The 17,316-nt window shown below is 37.7% G+C and overlaps 1 protein-coding gene across 2 annotated transcripts; it reads left to right on the top strand.

Annotated features, from left to right (window-relative positions):
- Positions 1-212: 212 nt before the first annotated feature.
- LOC109102533 (MICOS complex subunit MIC60-like) lies at positions 213-16,759 on the top strand. 2 transcript variants are annotated; one of them, XM_042737782.1, is made up of 14 exons: positions 213-414; positions 1,511-1,584; positions 1,800-1,992; positions 2,134-2,287; positions 5,556-5,660; positions 6,283-6,390; positions 6,566-6,699; positions 10,354-10,457; positions 11,179-11,314; positions 11,450-11,579; positions 12,411-12,634; positions 13,408-13,539; positions 14,193-14,322; positions 15,692-16,759. In XM_042737782.1, the coding sequence occupies exons 1-14, from the start codon at positions 373-375 to the stop codon at positions 16,297-16,299; spliced, it is 2,274 nt and encodes a 757-aa protein (XP_042593716.1). In that variant the 5' UTR covers positions 213-372; the 3' UTR covers positions 16,300-16,759. The 2 variants fall into 2 exon arrangements, with proteins under 2 accessions (XP_042593716.1, XP_042593717.1); XM_042737783.1 differs by lacking the exon at positions 5,556-5,660.
- The last annotated feature ends 557 nt before the right edge of the window (positions 16,760-17,316 follow it).

Raw genomic sequence — 17,316 nt, forward strand, 5'->3', positions numbered from 1 at the left:
ACAAACTGTAACTATAGTATGTACCTCATCAGCTCTCCTGTCTCAACGAATGGCACGTTTTCTATAATTTGAGCAAAACATTTATTAATAGAAGAATATGGATCATTGCATAAGAGGGTACAAGAACCAAGTCAATGAAGGAAATGATTCTAAAACTGAATATTCCTTTTTATGAACTTATGACGTATGTATCACGTTGGGCGTGCCTACCGCGCGTCCGTTGCTCTGTCACTGCGTGCACCAGTGCTGGAGCTAATCTACGGTGTGCTGGGTAAAATTGCTGTCGAGGTTGATCACCTTTATAATGTTTTGCTGAAACCGGTGGTATATTTGAAGTCTTAAATCCAACATCCAGAATCGGAAGAGGCAAGCATGCTGCGCGTCTGTTGGAAAGGGGCACATGCAGCAGCGCGGGTGAGTTTTATTCTAGAACGGTCATTCAGTGACCCACAGCAAGGCCCGACGTTTCTCACGCGTATCGTCAAATTACGGATTATAATAGGCTCTGTAGTGTTTGTTTAGTTAACCGGTGATTATGTTCGACTAAACCTCTTAACGAGTTGATAGTTTCATTTGTTGAGATTTGTTGTTTGCAGTTTAAGTGGTACACCAGGATAGAATGCGGCTTTACGTCAACGACGTAAAGTTTGGTCGAAAGAGGCGGTCACAGCGTGATTGGCAGAACATTCAAACCAATGGTATTTCACATTTAAAAGAGTGACGCCTCCCTCCACTAATAACAATCCAGCTTGTTCGCTCGCGTAAATATGGGCGGGCTGTGTACGATTCATATTTTCTGTTACCCGGATGACCAACCTAGCTAACAGCTGTCTAAATCTTTCATTTTAATGTATTTACCTTTATTTATATTTTACAGTTCTATATGTTTATATCTGAAATCTTGTTCACGTAAAACATTTTATCAAAGAGCTTACTTTACACACCGTGAACAGTTTTTTGGATTTGTCCAATGGAAGGACGTGACCTTGCCGGTGAAAAGTTCAGAAAGTTTCCTCACACAGACGCTGCCTTCATGTGTACTGTGGTGCTTTTATGCAAATTAGTGTCTAATGAATTATCGATGCTATGTATAGTATAACCACTGCTACACTTTAAACCGTCTTATTATAGGCACTGAAGAAACAAACTAATGTTTGGGGCCAGCCGTTCATTCATTCATTCATTCATTCATTCATTCATTCATTCATTCATTCATTGTTGTTTATTGTGTTTTACTGGATGCTTGATCCTCAGTGATGATAAACATGTTTTGAGAATGCACTATTTTTTGTTTGGTTTTTAAAGTCACAAAAAGAGCAACATTGATAACCTGTTTTCACTGAACAGCATTTACATCTGAACTGAACGGCTGTTTATTATTAGTTGATGTGAAGCAGTGGTTGTGGTCAGTGTAAAAAGAAAGTATTACTTTTAATACTGTAGCTTATGATGCGGTATATTTTGCTGTAGTGCATGTGAGATTATGATTTGTTTGTTTGTTTCTCTGCAGCAATGTGTGTGTGGGAAAGTGAAGGCCCATCCGTTGCAGCACTGCCGCAGATACACCACGGCTGGAGGCTCTGGGTACGACATCAGACTGTGAATTTAACCTTAAACACACAAGCTTACAATGATATTGCTGATTTGTTTATTTTAAAAAGTTGAGTGTTTTTGCAGTATTTTGTTTTACCACATCATGCATTAGACATCTTTAAATGAGTGTTAGGTTGACCTTGGTCTGGTGTGTGTGGAAGAAAAAAACCCTGTCAAATTACACTCGACTGCATCTTGTTCTGCAGGTCTACTGCTGGGAAAATAGTGGTGGCTAGCCTTTTAACGGTCGGTGGTGGTCTTGGCGGTACAATCCTTTATGCCAAATGGGACCCGAAATTTCGGTCAAATATAGAGAAGAGCGTTCCGTACTCAGATCAACTGTTTGAGATGGCGCTTGGGCCACCTCCTCCTCCACTCGTCCCTCTACAGAAGAAACCAGTAAGAGTTACAAGCACTTTCACTTTTACTTTTTCTGTCTTTGATTCTTAGACCAGTTTCATCTATGTAGCTGTCTGTGCTTCTGTTGTACAGATGTATGCCTTCAGTGATGTCAAGTAATCTAAGATTTTTTTTTTATAGGGAAAGATCGAACCCCTGCAAATCTCTTCATTATCAGAGGCATCGAAGGAGTCCAAGCAGCCTAAAGCTAAAGCCAAGAAGTCCGATCCAGCACCTGCGGAAGCTCCACCTGCTGTAGAGGAAGCACCGGCACCAACCCCACAGACACTCGAGGGTGAGTGAGACTCACAAACGTCTTCACATGCATTCCAGATGTGCAACAGCTACACTTCACAGTTGCAGACATATTAGCGAAATTCCATGTGCAAAAAAAAAAAAAGATCCATTGTCTGTTGTCAGTAGTGTAGTGATGTTTTTAAGCACAACTTATAATTTAGCTGAATGACAGAAATTGTAACTGAAACTCAAGGCTTGCAGATATGTGTATAATACATGATCATTAAAATGAATGGGGTCCTATTATGCTTTTACACTTTTTCAACTTTAGTCATTTTGTGATGTTGCTGTTTGAGCATATAAAAAAATCTGCAAAGTTACAGATCTCAAAGTCCAGTTCAAAAGGAGATATTTGATTTAACAGAAATCACTTTTCAAAAACTACAACAAACCACTCGTTTGAACTACAACACATATTTTCCAGGATTTGTGATAACACAGACGAATGGGATGAGTCCTGGTTGAGCTGCACTAGAGAAGGCAACGAGTGTTATTACTAGAGGTCGACCGATATTGGATTTTGCCGATACCGATAGCTAGGTTGGACCACACTGGCCGATACCGATTAATTAACCGATAGTTTTTAAAATGGATACTAAAAAAAAAAAATTAAAATAGTGCTTTATTTACAAAAAAAAGTAATAATAATAATAGTAAATGTTGAAATTACTACACTCTAATAGGGCCCTATGAAATCTGTTTAAATTTTTCCTAAATTCCATTTTATTTATTTCCAAATTCTTTTAATTTTTCTGGATTCTGTTTTTTCCATTTTAATTTTTATTTTACTCCACTCCTTTTTAATAGTTAAATTAAAGTTTAATAACCATAAAGTAAGTCTAATTAAATAAAATCATGAAACTTACACATTTTCAAATCAGTTTAATAAAAGTTTAACAAAAATTACATGATTAGGGCCCTATGAAATGTTTTATTTTTTCTCACCATATTTTTTATTGTTACCAAATTCTGTTTTAGCATGTCTAATTATTTGAACGCATAAAACACGCATAAAACACGCATAAAACAACTTAATTTATTTATTTTTTCTTAAAGAAGCCTAATGATTTTTCCCCTCAAAAATTCTGTGTGTATTTACATTTTTATTGTTATCAAATCAAGGCATGAAACATTAATTTTATTTGTCTTTTAATTACTTAAAATTAAACTTTTTTTGGCAAACAAAGGGGATTTACTATTAAAATTAAAACATGGAAGAAATGTTGTGTGATTATTCCTTAAAAAATAAAGCTTGTTTAATTTTAATAATAGTAGTAGGCTATGTACATTCTACTGAAAAATAGACTTCAAAACCGGACTTTTATGTTGACGGGTTGCAAAATAAAAGAATACCTTTACAACTGTGTGCATGTGATATGATGCTTTTGCTCAAATTAACAAACGGTCAAATGCTCATGAAGTGACTCTCAGAGCAGTTCTGGAGATGTTCTTCATGTGTTTCACTCAAGTGATTATCTAATCAAAGAGCAGCTGAGTCTAGGAGAACTCACGGGTATCACACACACTCCGGACGCGTCGCGTTCAACTCGAGCAGCGGTCTAAAACTGTTTATTTATTCACCAAACGGACACAAGCTGACTACAAGAATGAACAATGAGTCAAAGATCAGTTTGAAGTTCAGTGTTTAAAAAACGGAGCAAACGGAAAAAGCGATCTATATTATAGCTCTATAAATGAAGCATACAGACTTTATTAGAGCCACAGAAAGACAAACATTTTGATGGAAAATCTGAATATACAATTCATTATGTACATTAACAACGATTCGGGGCGAATATAATGTAATTTAATGTTAAACTATGTGAATGGTGCTCTGAGGTGCGGCAGGACAATCTGAAGGTTCTCGCTCTGTTCAGCGTCACGTGTCTAAAGAAACAGCACGTGCTGTCAGTGATTTCAGCCACTAGAGGCCGCTCTCACACTGTATAATGAAAACAGAGCCTTCTCAGCCGCTCCAGCAACGGTCGCAACCCGGCAAACTATCAGCCGCTCCAGCAAGGGCCGAAACGCGGAAAACTATCGGCATGGATTTTTGCCGTTAACCGATTGTTCCAGCAATCAACTATCGGTGCGGATTAATCGGCAAAACCGATAAATCGGCCGACCTCTAGTTATTACTTTGTCAGAGACATGCTAGCTTTCCCAAGGCAGACAAACGTAGAGTGGTTACAATCATCTGGTTTAAATCGCGCTCATATTGATTTGATTTTGAAGCAATATTTACACTGAATCTCGGAGGCGGCTATGGTGAGGGGCATGACATTTCCCGACCAGGCGCCAAGTGGAGCCAATCACAACACACATTGACCCAGCTGACCAATCACAGAGCATTTCGTATTTCAGAAGGCAGGCCTTCATTTGATACAGGAACTATTCGAGCCGTTCATGCCCGACTGAGGAGAGAGGTGTTGTAATAATGTAAAATATGTGGAAAAATAATGTGTTTTTCGAACAACCTAGTATGAGAGCCTGTTCTAGTACACCCGCAAAACAAAATCAAGACTTTGTAAAAGAGCATAATAGGACACCTTTAAGCATCCTACTGGTTGTGGTTATCAGCCACTGCTGAGTATTTAAAAATAATTAACTATCAGTCTGGCCCATGTATATCTGTCTGTCATAAGTCTTAGTCACATAAATATTTGCTCCTAATATTACAGTTAGTGAAACCAAAGGAAAACTGGAGTTACCTTCTAAATCACATACTGTATTTACTACATTTAAAAAGGAAGAAACTTTGTGATAGTTAAAAAATACGTATATCAGTATAGTTTGAATGTGTATAAAATGAATGAAATCTGGACTTTCTTTAGTACATCTGCCATGTTATCATTGTCATATGACATACCAGCATCAGTTACATTGATACACTGCCATTCATGACTCCTCTACCGTGGCCCGATGGGATGGTAGATGATCTCGCCGTAGTAGGTAATCTGGGTGCTTTTTACTTGCTGTTAATTCAGACATACTGCTCAGTTCATATACCAGCTGATTCGTTTTTCACCTACTATATGGTAGAGAACTATGAATATTCAGACTTTCATGTATGAATATTCAGTATGCATCATTTCACAGTTAAAGCAGATACACAATCATCAGCTGAATCATATCCTTAACCTATATATCTAAATGATCACAGGCAGTACTAGTTAATTTACTGTAAGTTGTGTCACGTTTGATCACTGATGCACCAAGGCTGATCTGTGATCTATATTCCTCATGGAGTCCTACTGTTGTTGCAGAAGCCTCAGCAGAGGCAGCTCATATTATTTTGGCTATCAGCGAGGTGCCGTCTGTGCCCGCTCCGGGTACAAGTGACGAAAGCCCACCTGGCCACATGGCGGCAGGTCAGCACTGGATCATTGACACAGCCTTCTGCTTCTAACAACTGATCCAGAGCCTGTTTGTCTTCATCACATCAGTTGTTGTGCAGATGGCATCTGTGTCTCTTTCTCTCTGCATGCTCTCAAACCTCACACCCTCTGGTTCTCTGTCCATCCCTCTGCACAGTTCTATCATGTGACCCACGCTAACCTGTTCTGTTCATTGTGTGTTTGTTGAGTTCTTTACCTTTGCTTTACTACTTTTCCAGTAACTAACAAATGCGTATCCTCATTTGTAATGATCTGTGTCAAATATGCTGGATTGCTAGTCTCGTGAGAAACAATCATCTGAAAACTAACAAATATATCAGGTTATGAATCAGTTTGGCTTGTCAAAACTGATTCAGATCATTGATAATTGACCACTAAGTTTGTTTTCTTTTTTTCCGGATTCACTAAACAAAGACCTGATCATTTGTTCACAGATGATGTTGTTTACGTTGTGCATGCAACCAGCGAAGACCGTGCACTACAAAGGCATATTTATCGTTTCACATCTCCCAGTGTTTATTTTGGTTCAGATGGCAAACTTATTTCCCATGGCGCTGGAATAGCTCAGTGTGTTTGTGTGTGTGTGTGTGTGTAGGTGAAGAAAGTAAGGATCATCATGAGCCTGCACTGAAGGAGAGGCCAGCGGAGGAAGTGTCAGCTCGACTGGCTAAGCAGGATAAAGCTGAGCAGGATGCTTTATCAGGTGTGTGACCACACAATCTGCACTTGAGCCAGTTAATATAGAACCACTCTACAGGTTTATAGGTTGCCTTATACTAATTAGGCTCTCGCTCTTTTCCCCAATAAGTTCCTGTCTGTTTTTTAGTGCCTAAAAACATGTGTTTGTATATAACTGTGAGTGTTTGTGTGTGTCTCAGCTCTGACTGCTGGACTGGAGGAAAGTCTGGGCAGCTCCGCTAAGACCACCCTGCAGGCCATCGGAGCCCAGGAGGCTGCGCTGACAGCCATCGCTAGACATACAAACAAACTCAAAGAAGCCATGGACTCAGAGGTAAACACACACACACACAATCATTTGAACCCTCATTCTGCTGCTGAGGTAAATCAGGTGTATTAGATAAGAAAGACACCCAAAATATGCAGTGGTGGGGGGCTTCAGGTTTGGGATACACTGCTGTTCCAATATGCTAAAACACCTTAGCACCAGCAACCACCCAGAATGCTCTAGCATTGGCATGGTGACCTCTGACATTTTTGGGGGCAAGTAAAAATAATAATTACTTATCCATAATTAAAGTTACACTCTGTTCAACATATTTTAATTACTTACAATACTTACACTAGTGGTCGACCGATATTGCTTTTCTGACTGCCGATATCTTGGACAGTAGGGTGGTTGATAGACACAGATAAAACATTTTTTTACATTTTAATTAATACTTAAGAAATTTGAAATCATTTGACAATGGATTCAAAAATAAATGTGTAAAATAAACACACTTATACTTTAGATGACAAAGCATTTTTCACAAATAAATATTTAATAAAAATATAAATAAAAAGGAAGTAAACACTGTAACCAACAGGGCACTCAGTATTCTGGGAAGTTTGTGTGCTTTGGGAATCAAATAAAGCCAGGGTAACACTCATTTTACATACAGCACACAGAGAAAATGAAATGAATATGACAGTGGGCAAATGCATAAAGTGCAGCATAATTTAAAATATCACGAGTTTAAAGTTTAAAGCATGCAATTCACACGGACCGACCGTCACGCAGAAAACACGCAACCATGCAGGATAAAAATGCAAACTTCACAAGATCTCACAGCTGGATTCGACTAAGTTTGCAAGGTTTGTGAAAATAAATGTTCATTAGTCATTCAAAGATTTGTTTAAATTATATAAATGTGTATTTGCTTAATGCTGATGGCATTAATGCAGGCAGCTTACGCTCGACACAAGGATGCGCTGTTTTCTTTCAAATCAAAGTGAAAATACACATAGAAAACGTATCCTTGTGGCGTGACTGACACAGAAGAGCGTAAGCTGCCTGTGTTCAGCTCATATTCTCCAAAATGGCACTACGGTGATGCAGAGAGACACAGAGGAGACAACTTACCAAAAATAATTGTTAACCATTTTTTATTCGTGTACAAAAAGTATTCTCGTCACTTCATAACTTTAAGGTTGAATCACTGATGGCAGATGGACTATTCTGACTATGCTTTTCATACTTTTCTGGACCATGACAGTGCAGTTTATTTGGGAGTCAATGGGACAGTCACAAGCCTCCCGGTTTTCATCCAAAATATCTTAAATTGTGTTCCGAAGACGAACAAAGCTTTTACGGGTTTGGAATGACATGGGGGTAAGTGATTGACAAAATTTTCATTTTGGGGTGGAGTATCCCTTTAACACTATAGACCAATGATTTTCAAACCGGTCCTGTGAGCACCCACAGCACTGAATATTTTCCATGTCTCCCTTATCTATCACACCTGATTCAACTCATCAGCTCATTAGTAGAGACTGCAAGACCTGAAATGGGTGTGTTAGATATAAGGAGACATACAAAATGTGAGGTGCTAGGGGTGCTTGCAGGACCGGTTTGAAAACCACTGCTATAGACTATAGGGCTGCTACCAATCAAATGAGATCATTATCAACAAAATCCATCTTACCATTTGTCAACTGCAATTACAGTTGCATAAGTAATTTTTTGAGATTGGTTTAAATATAACATTTTAAGTATAGAAATGCTGTAAAAAATGAAATGCTATATAAAACTATTTTTTAAGAAACTTAAACTGACAGTAGATGGCGGGAAGGCTTAATGTGAATCACAGAATCATTCATTCAATACAGTGGCCATGAAGTGCAAAACCGATTACAATTCTGAAAATAAAATAACAAATTACAAACGCAAATGCAAATCTAAAAAACAAAATAACAATTCAGAAAACACAACAGCAATTCAGAAAACATTATAACAAGTCAGAAAACATAATGACAAATTTGAAAACAAAACAACAAGTCAGAAAACACAATGACAAATCAGACAAACTGGAAGAGGTAGGTATAGTTTAAGACAGCACCATTGGCTTGGGATTACTCACCGCTGACTGAATGAGACATCTGTCAATCACGGTATACAGAAAGAACGAGCTGAAAAACAGCAGAGTCGTGGTAGAAAGTTCGGAGATGGTCTTAAAGTAGCTCGGTTTAAATGTATTATATGAATTGCGCTTACTATGAAATAAAACATATGGAGTGTCTATTTATACTTTGTCCAAATAACCTGCCTTATTAGCATTTTGGCATTGGTGTTTTGTCAGCTCCAGTGGCGCAGTGGTTAAGTGTGTGTCCTTGGCTTTTTAACGCGATTGACAAAAAGGTGAAAATAAAGTATAGGGTAGGTGTTGGGAGGGCTTTATTGTACCAGTAAGGTGGTATCCATTTAATAATTTGAATTAAAATTATCATTTACACTCAATACGTTATTATTGCATACAGTTTTATAATGTACTACAATACTGAAGTGCAGATAATTGCCACTATTTGCAACAAGTAATATACATAGCAGAAAATCCTGCTATTTTCACTTAGTGTAAATAGAATGGATTGCTAATACAAGATTTGAAAAGGAAGAAAAAAAAGTTTGGCAAAAGGTGGGATCGAACGCGGAATAGACACTCCGTATGTTTTATTCCATTGTAAGCGCAATTCATATAATACATTTAAACCGAGCTACTTTAAGACCATCTCCGAACTTTCTACCCCGACTCTGCTGTTTTTCAGCTGGTTCTTTCTGTGTACGTTGATTGACAGATGTCTCGTCCAGTCAGCGGTGAGTAATCCCAAACCAATGGCGCTGTCTCAAACTATACCTACCTCTTCCGGTTTGTCTGATTTGTCATTGTGTTTTCTGAATTGTTGTTGTGTTTTCTGATTTTATTTTATTTTTTAGATTTGCATTTGCGTTTGTAATTTATTTTGTTTTCAGAATTGTAATATGTTTTGCACTTCACGGCCACTGTAATTCAACCAATTCATTCAATGAAAAAACAACACTCTTGTGTTGCTGAAAAACACAACTGTTCTGCTTTGTTTGGAAGTATTTAGCTGGTGAATCTGAGCAAAAACACTCAAAATTTACAATTTTGTCTCTAAAATGGTCCGTTAATATAATTTATTTATTGTTTATTGAACATTGTATACAATGAATGTTGGATTTACAATCGTGCTGATATTCAGGAAAATGGCACTCTTGCTTGTGTGATGATGCTTAACTATATTATGTTATAAACATAAAAACAAAAACTCCTAAAAGGGGCAATTTATATCTTGATTGGGGAATTTAGGTACTTTTATTATTTTGGCTGACATTTCTGACCTTACACAACAGTATTTTATGTCAACGCCAGACTAGTTTGCATGTTGTTAAGTTTAATGGAGAGCTGTTGCCCACGTTAGGCAGGCTGTATTTAAATGTTCTAATAATGGTTTAAATTCACAGCATTGACAACTTTTGCCAAAGTTTAGGGCAAACACAACTGTTACCGAGCCATCACCGATGATGACTGGTCAGTGAGGCATGGATGAAGCGTGCTTGAACATTATATTGCAAATGACTAAATTGAGATTTCAGCTTTTATGCACTATTTTTCTGCTGCTTGTGACATTGTCATGTGTTTGTGTTCAGACTCCTCCAGATGAGAAGTCCACCCAGTGGAAAGCACTGAATGAGGCTCTGAGTGACAGGGCCAGAGCCATGGAAGAGGCTGAAGAAGCCCTGCTCAAAGCCAAGTGAGACCTCCTTCTGACAGATCTTAAATGACAGTTTCGAGACACATTTCAACCAGTGTCAATTAGGCAAGTTTGGGGTCTGTAAGATTGAAAGAAGTCTCTCATGCTCACCAATGCTGCATTTATTTGATCAAAGCACAGGATAAATAGTGATATATTGTGAAACATTATTACAATTTCAAATAACTATTTGAAATTTTTGTTATTTGAATATATTTTAAAATGTGATTTATTTCTGCAATGCAAAGCAGCAACTTTTTAGCATCAATACTCCAATCTTCAGTGTCACATGATCCTCCTGAAGTCATTTTAAAATGCTGAATTGGTGCCTAAGAAATATTCTTATTAATATAAGTTTTGAATTTTTTTATCGCTATTTATTAAATGTGAAAATCGTGATACATTTTTTATTTCACAATTCCTTGATTAACAGAAGGTTCAAATTAAGATTATTAATTTCAGATAAAAAAAAATATTTTGTAACATTGTAAATGTCTTTACTGTCACCTTTGATCCATTTAATGCATGCTTGATTAATAAAAGTATGAATTTAATTTGTACAAAAATCTAACTGACCCCTAACTATTTTTTTTCTAGATTTTTTCCAGTCCTCAATTGTCCATTTCTGCTGTTGAATGGATATACTGTTATAATGCTCAGCCCTACACAGAGAGGTGCTTAATCGTACCGTTTTGTGGATTTTTGTTTTGTGTGTATTTAGAGGAGAGCTTGAAAAATTGCGTGGCGTGATCAGCAGTGCAAAACAATCCAAGATTGACGCAGCGAGACCCCAAATCCTGGCTGCTGAGGAGAACTTGCACAGCATGATTGTGGATCTGGACAAAGTAGTAACCAAGGTAAGTATGTTAATGTGCTTTGGAGGAACCCAGTACATATAAATGAGAATTGAGCCTGTAATCTATTTAGCTTTATACTCCCAGAGACTCTGGAGTCTGTAACTCACACCTGGGTGTTGTCTGTCTCTTCTGCAGGTGCAGACGGCACAGACAGAGGCGAAGATCGTGTCTCAGTACAGTGAGCTGGTGAATGAAGCCAAAGCTCAGTTCCAGCAGGAGCTCGCCAACATCACACCTGAGATCCAGGCCAACTGGAAGGGGCTCTGTAAGATCTCACACACTCATGTCACTCTCCAGACCGCATGTTTGTCATTGATCTCATGTATTATGACTATGTTTTTTACTCCCTTGAGTGTTTATCATATGTAACTGTTATAAATCTGGTGTATTTTTATTAGGACTGTCGAAGTTAATGCATACGAATAATTAATGTGTAACAATGTAAATTTTTTTAAACATGGTTAAAACATTTATTGAGCACAGAGAGCTCATGAATTATGAAACTAATTGATGAAAAACTTTCATTGAATTTCTACTTTCAGGTGGCACATTTATTTCAATGTGGCAGAGGCCATCTATTCTTCAGAGTTCTGATGTATTTTTAAACCTTGTTTGTCTTTAGATTTGCATTTCAGTTGGCTTTTATTTAACTGTATAAACCATGTGTTTTAATATATCAAAGCAGTTATTGGCCTTGAAGAAGTTTTTGAACAACAAAGTCATTTTAAATAAAAAGTCACATAAAATGCCGTTGCATTAGATAACAATATATTAAAGCAATCGAAAATAATTTTAATGAAGGATAGCAGATAGCATAAACACACTTCTAGAAAAAGATTTCACACACATTTCACACACAAATTTAAAAATGTTTAAAAAATGTAAAAAATACCAGCATGTCAGGTTAAAAAATGCAGATCTATCTAAATATGTAAGGCTTCTTCAAGACCAAATGATTAAGGCACCTACTAGTAATTTTTTAATCTTAGCATATTACAGTTTCAACTTTCCACATATTAAAATATTAATAAACTGCTGCAGTCATTCCCTGCATCACAATGATGTCTCTACTCCTGTCATCCGTGCTCTTTCTCAGCGGGAAAGCTGAGCGCAGATGATCTGAACTCTCTGATCGCTCACGCCCACCGGCGCATCGACCAGCTGAACCGTGAGCTGGCGGAGCAGCGAGTGAGGGAGCAGATCCACATCGAGGCGGCTCTGGACCAGCTGAAGCTGGAGGATCAGAAAGCGCTGGAGAGAGCCGTGGTTTCTGCCTTGGAGCACAGACGAGAGGACATGAGACTCGAGCAGGAGAAGAAGGTGTGCTGAATCTTACATTTCTTTTAGACCATGAATATGTATTTTTATGACTTTGTGATAGTCTTTGTAATCCATCGTTTTCTTCTGATTATGAATTCCCGTCTTGGAGGTTCTTAATTATATAATCATATCTTTTCCATCTATTATTGCTGATTTTATTTGTGAAGAACACTTAAAATTTTACTTAAGAGTATGTAAGAAGTGTACTTAATATATATATATATATATATATATATATATATATATATATATATATATATATTTATTTAAAAATTATATTTTTAAAATAGTTTTAAAATGAGAGATTTAAAATTATACATGTAAATATAACTTTAGATAAAATAAAAAAACTTTGATGTTGGTTTGAGAAAGCCTGACCAAAAAGTTCAGTTAGGAGATTTAAAATTGGAGCCGTTTTAAAGGCTTGAAAGTTTTAAGATAAGTTGTTTTTTAAAAGTCCAGTTGCTATGGTGTTACTAGGGTACACTGGATGATTTCATGGCACTGTTGCTTGAGTTAAGTTTATCATCTGGATTAGAAAAACCATAATTGCAATCCATTAGAAAAGATTTAGCAGTATTTCTTTAAAATAGTCTGAAAGTCTGGTCTGAGTTTGGTGGTTGGTGATTTAGGAGTTTAAAATCAGATCTTTTAGTGAGTTGATTGTAGGTTTAAATCAGTTAGCGTTCTTAATTATAAATGTAATCCTAAATGTAATTTCTGTGACACACAGACAACCTCAGGAACTTCCTGAAGTTACGTGTGTGTGTCAGGTTCAGGAGGTGCGAGAGGTGATGGAGGCTGAGATGAGGACACAGCTGCGTCGTCAGGCCGCTGCACACACAGATCACCTGCGGGACGTGCTGAAGGTTCAGGAGCAGGAGCTGCGAGAGGAGGCCCAGGAGGTACCAACACTGCCTCTTTACATGCACTAACAACTACACAGAATTTGTGATAGAATTTAACATTTAAAGAACTTGTTAGCTTGTTAAAAAAGAGATGCTGCTTCCTGTTTGACTGAACCAGTTTGGTGCTGGTAGAGGTACAGAAACAAACTAAAAGTGAAGCACTAAAATTTTCAAACGGAATTACATTTTCGGTTTCAGCCAAAACCATTTTGGAGAGCTGAAGTCAGAATTAACAGAAAATGTAACGTTTAATTAGCGCTTTTCCGCATTTTACTAAATATATGCACCACTATTTTATTTTACATATTATTTCGTTTTTACTTAAACTGTTATCATTATTATTAATCTTTGTATCCAATAAAGCTTTAATGGAAACAAGTTTTGGTTACAGCCAGCATTTAAATATACATTTTTCAACACCGAATTGGGGTAGAAAAAATATTATTAAAATTTATACTAAGTTTATATAAAACTCAAGATTTTTATTTGAGTGTATGATTGTGAAATAGTTTGATTAATTCACTATTAAAATTTATTTTCAGTGCATCAGTATTACTCTTAACACTGTTGGTGTCTGTTTCTACTAAAGTAATCAAGATTGAAAAACGATGATAAAGTCTGTCTAAATGGATTAAATTATTTCTTTGTAGATTCTGAACAGTAAGATGATGGAGCAAGAAACTCATTACCGCAGAATAACTCAAGAACAGCTGGACACCTTCACTTTGGACATGAGCGCAGCTTACGCCCGCCTAAAGGGCATCGAAGAGGCCATAGACAGTAAGTCTCAAACCATTTAAACTCAGCCAATAGTGTTACCACATTCAACTGAAATGAAAAAAGTAGGATCTTGGGCTTGGTTCCATTCACATGTAATATGTTTTCAAGTCAATAATAGAATCCATCAAAGAGCAAAAAAAACTCAATTCTTGAAATTTGTCCAAATAAAATTATTACATGCCGAGATACTAGAAATCTTTTATTCTTATAAAGTGCAAAAAAGTGCTCAGTGCATAATAAAATCAACAGACATTTCAGTCACACATATGACACACTAATCTAATCAATTCAATAAATGAATCAGTGACAGACCGTTTACTTCATTGGCAATTTACAAATATATCCAGAGGAGATACATAGAAATACAGAATAAAAAAGAATATATATATATTTTTATATGTATATGTATATATATATATTATATACACACACACAAAATTTCAGTCTCCATTCAATCTATCATAATATAACTGGCTGACATATGGAGGAAAAAAAAAAAACAAATACATTATAAAAAAACTAGACAGATTTAAATCTTCATTCAATCTTCATTTTGTTGTACAGTGTTAAAGGCACAATATGTAATTTTTCGCCGCTGGAGGGCACGTATTCAAAACACAAAGGTGTAGTTTGAAGACGCCGTGACTGAGTGTGGAATCATGGGAGTTGTCGTCTTCATCCCCACAGCCGATACAATCCGACGGGACTCGGGCAGAAATCATGTTCAGGGATGAGCTAATGATTTATTAACATAGTAGAATAAAGCAGGGTGAGGCTGAAAGCCTTTGAAGCGAAAAGAGGCCGCTGAATGAGCGTGACACGGCTCAAAAGCAGCGGAGCTTTTATTATGCCACAGTCGACTGCTTCCGCTCCTTCAGGTCGTGAGTATGTGGGGGAAAAAAGCAGCGCTGTTTTATCATACAAGATACTGTTATAATGCTACTCTGTCCAGTCGTCACCGGTCTATTAAAACGCACAACATATTAAAAGCGTCTTTGGTGTTTCTATGTTTTCTACAATACAAAACCGGAAATCGAGGGGTTATGATGTCATTGGCAGGCGACACTATGGACATGGTCTGTGTCACTAGTTAAAATTGCTAATTTCTCTGGATTTAAACATTCTTCAAAACATTTGGGATCATGTAAGTACACAAGTCAGAAAAATATATAACACTGTTCTAGTGGTTTTTGGATATTTGAATAAAAAAAATCTTACATATTGTACCTTTAAGACAAAAAATCCATATACTTTCAGTTTGTAATAACTTCCATTCCAGATTTGTATGGCGTCACATTCAATAGAGGCACTCTTGAATCTTCAGTTTGACCTTTGATTGTTTAATATTAAATGTTTGCCTTGTCTCCAGGTCACGTGATTGCTGAGGAGGAGGCCCGTAAGGCTCACCAGTTGTGGCTTTCTGTAGAGGCTCTGAACTACACGCTCAAGTCCGCAGGAGCTGACTCCCCCACCGAGCCTCTAGAGGGCGCTGTGCGAGCCATCAAAGAGAACTGTGCAGAAAACGAGTTCGCTCAGGCGTTGGCCACTGCCCTTCCCGAAGAGTCTCTGAGACGAGGAATCTACAGCGAAGCGTCCCTTCGTGCCCGTTTCTACGACATCCGTCGGCTCGCGCGACGCGTGGCGCTTATCGACGAGACGCGCAACAGCCTGTACCAGTACTTCCTGTCCTTCCTGCAGTCCGTCCTCTTGTTTGAAAGGGAGCAAGTAGCGCCTCCTGCTAAACTGGCACCCGAAGATCTCGACACGTTCAGGCTGCTCGCCTACGCCACTTACAGCATTGAGCGCGGCGACCTGGAACTAGCCGCTAAGTTTGTCAACCAACTTCGTGGCGAGTCACAGCGAGTGGCGCAGGACTGGCTTAAAGAAGCCCGGCTCACTTTAGAAACAAAGCAGGTGATTGGCCTGCTATCGGCATATGCTAATGCCGTAGGGTTGGGCACCACTCAGGCCCCTTAGCCACACCCACTCTGTCAAGATTATGTAAATTACGAGGAGTGTTACTTGCCCGCTATTACCGGAACCTTGTGCTCCTCTGTTTAATTTATAAATAGGTTGTGTGCTAGCCAAAAATTTGTTTTTCTTATTTGCCCAAAGCTCTTTTGCAGGAAGTCTTTGCCCTTAAATCAGTTCTTAAGTGGCCTTCCATCCAGAACGACCAGTAGTTGGTAGGCGGGAAACACTCGGCAGTGGCACTCCTCAGTGTATATGGTGCACATCTCACTGGTTAGGATTTGTGTATTTAGCAGGCTGAAGGGCCTCATGGTTGTGAGTGTGATGCTAAACCTGTTCACTGTTTCAGAATTCACATGTAATGCTTCAGTTATATTTACTGGTTGTTTATTAACCCAAACTGTTGAGAATAATCAATCTCCTCATTCAGTATTGAGGATCAATAAATCATGGTTGTTGACAATAATGGTATCGGAGTTATTTGCATGACTGCATTGTTGTAAAAAAGGGTCACTTCTGGTTTAGCAGGGGTTCATTTTAATTTAAAACATTTTTTGGACCCAGGTTCATAACAGTTGCACAGTGGCACATTTGGTCACAATGCAATTAAGATTTGAACAAAAATGCTGTTATTGAAAGATGGAGCTGCACATGCTATATTTGATCTAACAGCAAACCTTTAATGCACAGGTAAGCAGATGCTACTCGTTTCACAAATACATCATATCCAAGTAAGGGTCATCCTTGTGTGCCATTACGCCTGGAAGATGCAGAAAGGCAGCCAATCAAATGGAGAAGGCACTTTTCAGCATCATACACAAAATAAAATAGCCATTAAATATAAAATAGCTTTAATTTCAAATCGTTCAACACCTTCAAAAAGTTAGACTGCTGCAACAACAGATGAGCACAGAACGCCTTCAAGATTGAAAAATAATGCTCATGTAAATATTCATTTCACATTTATTGCACTTTTTTCAATACATTTTTAAAGCATCTTAAAAAATGCATGTTTCTGTGTTA

Source organism: Cyprinus carpio, chromosome B14 (genome assembly GCF_018340385.1).
Source record: "Cyprinus carpio isolate SPL01 chromosome B14, ASM1834038v1, whole genome shotgun sequence".
NCBI lineage: Eukaryota > Metazoa > Chordata > Actinopteri > Cypriniformes > Cyprinidae > Cyprinus > Cyprinus carpio.

Bases quoted from the DNA above. Each gene is read 5' to 3' on its own strand.
- LOC109102533 (XM_042737782.1), top strand. From the start codon at position 373: ATGCTGCGCGTCTGTTGGAAAGGGGCACATGCAGCAGCGCGG. The intron at 1,585-1,799 runs GTACGACATCAG...CTTGTTCTGCAG, and splicing joins ACCACGGCTGGAGGCTCTGG to GTCTACTGCTGGGAAAATAG. The intron at 6,391-6,565 runs GTGTGTGACCAC...TGTGTGTCTCAG, and splicing joins TGAGCAGGATGCTTTATCAG to CTCTGACTGCTGGACTGGAG.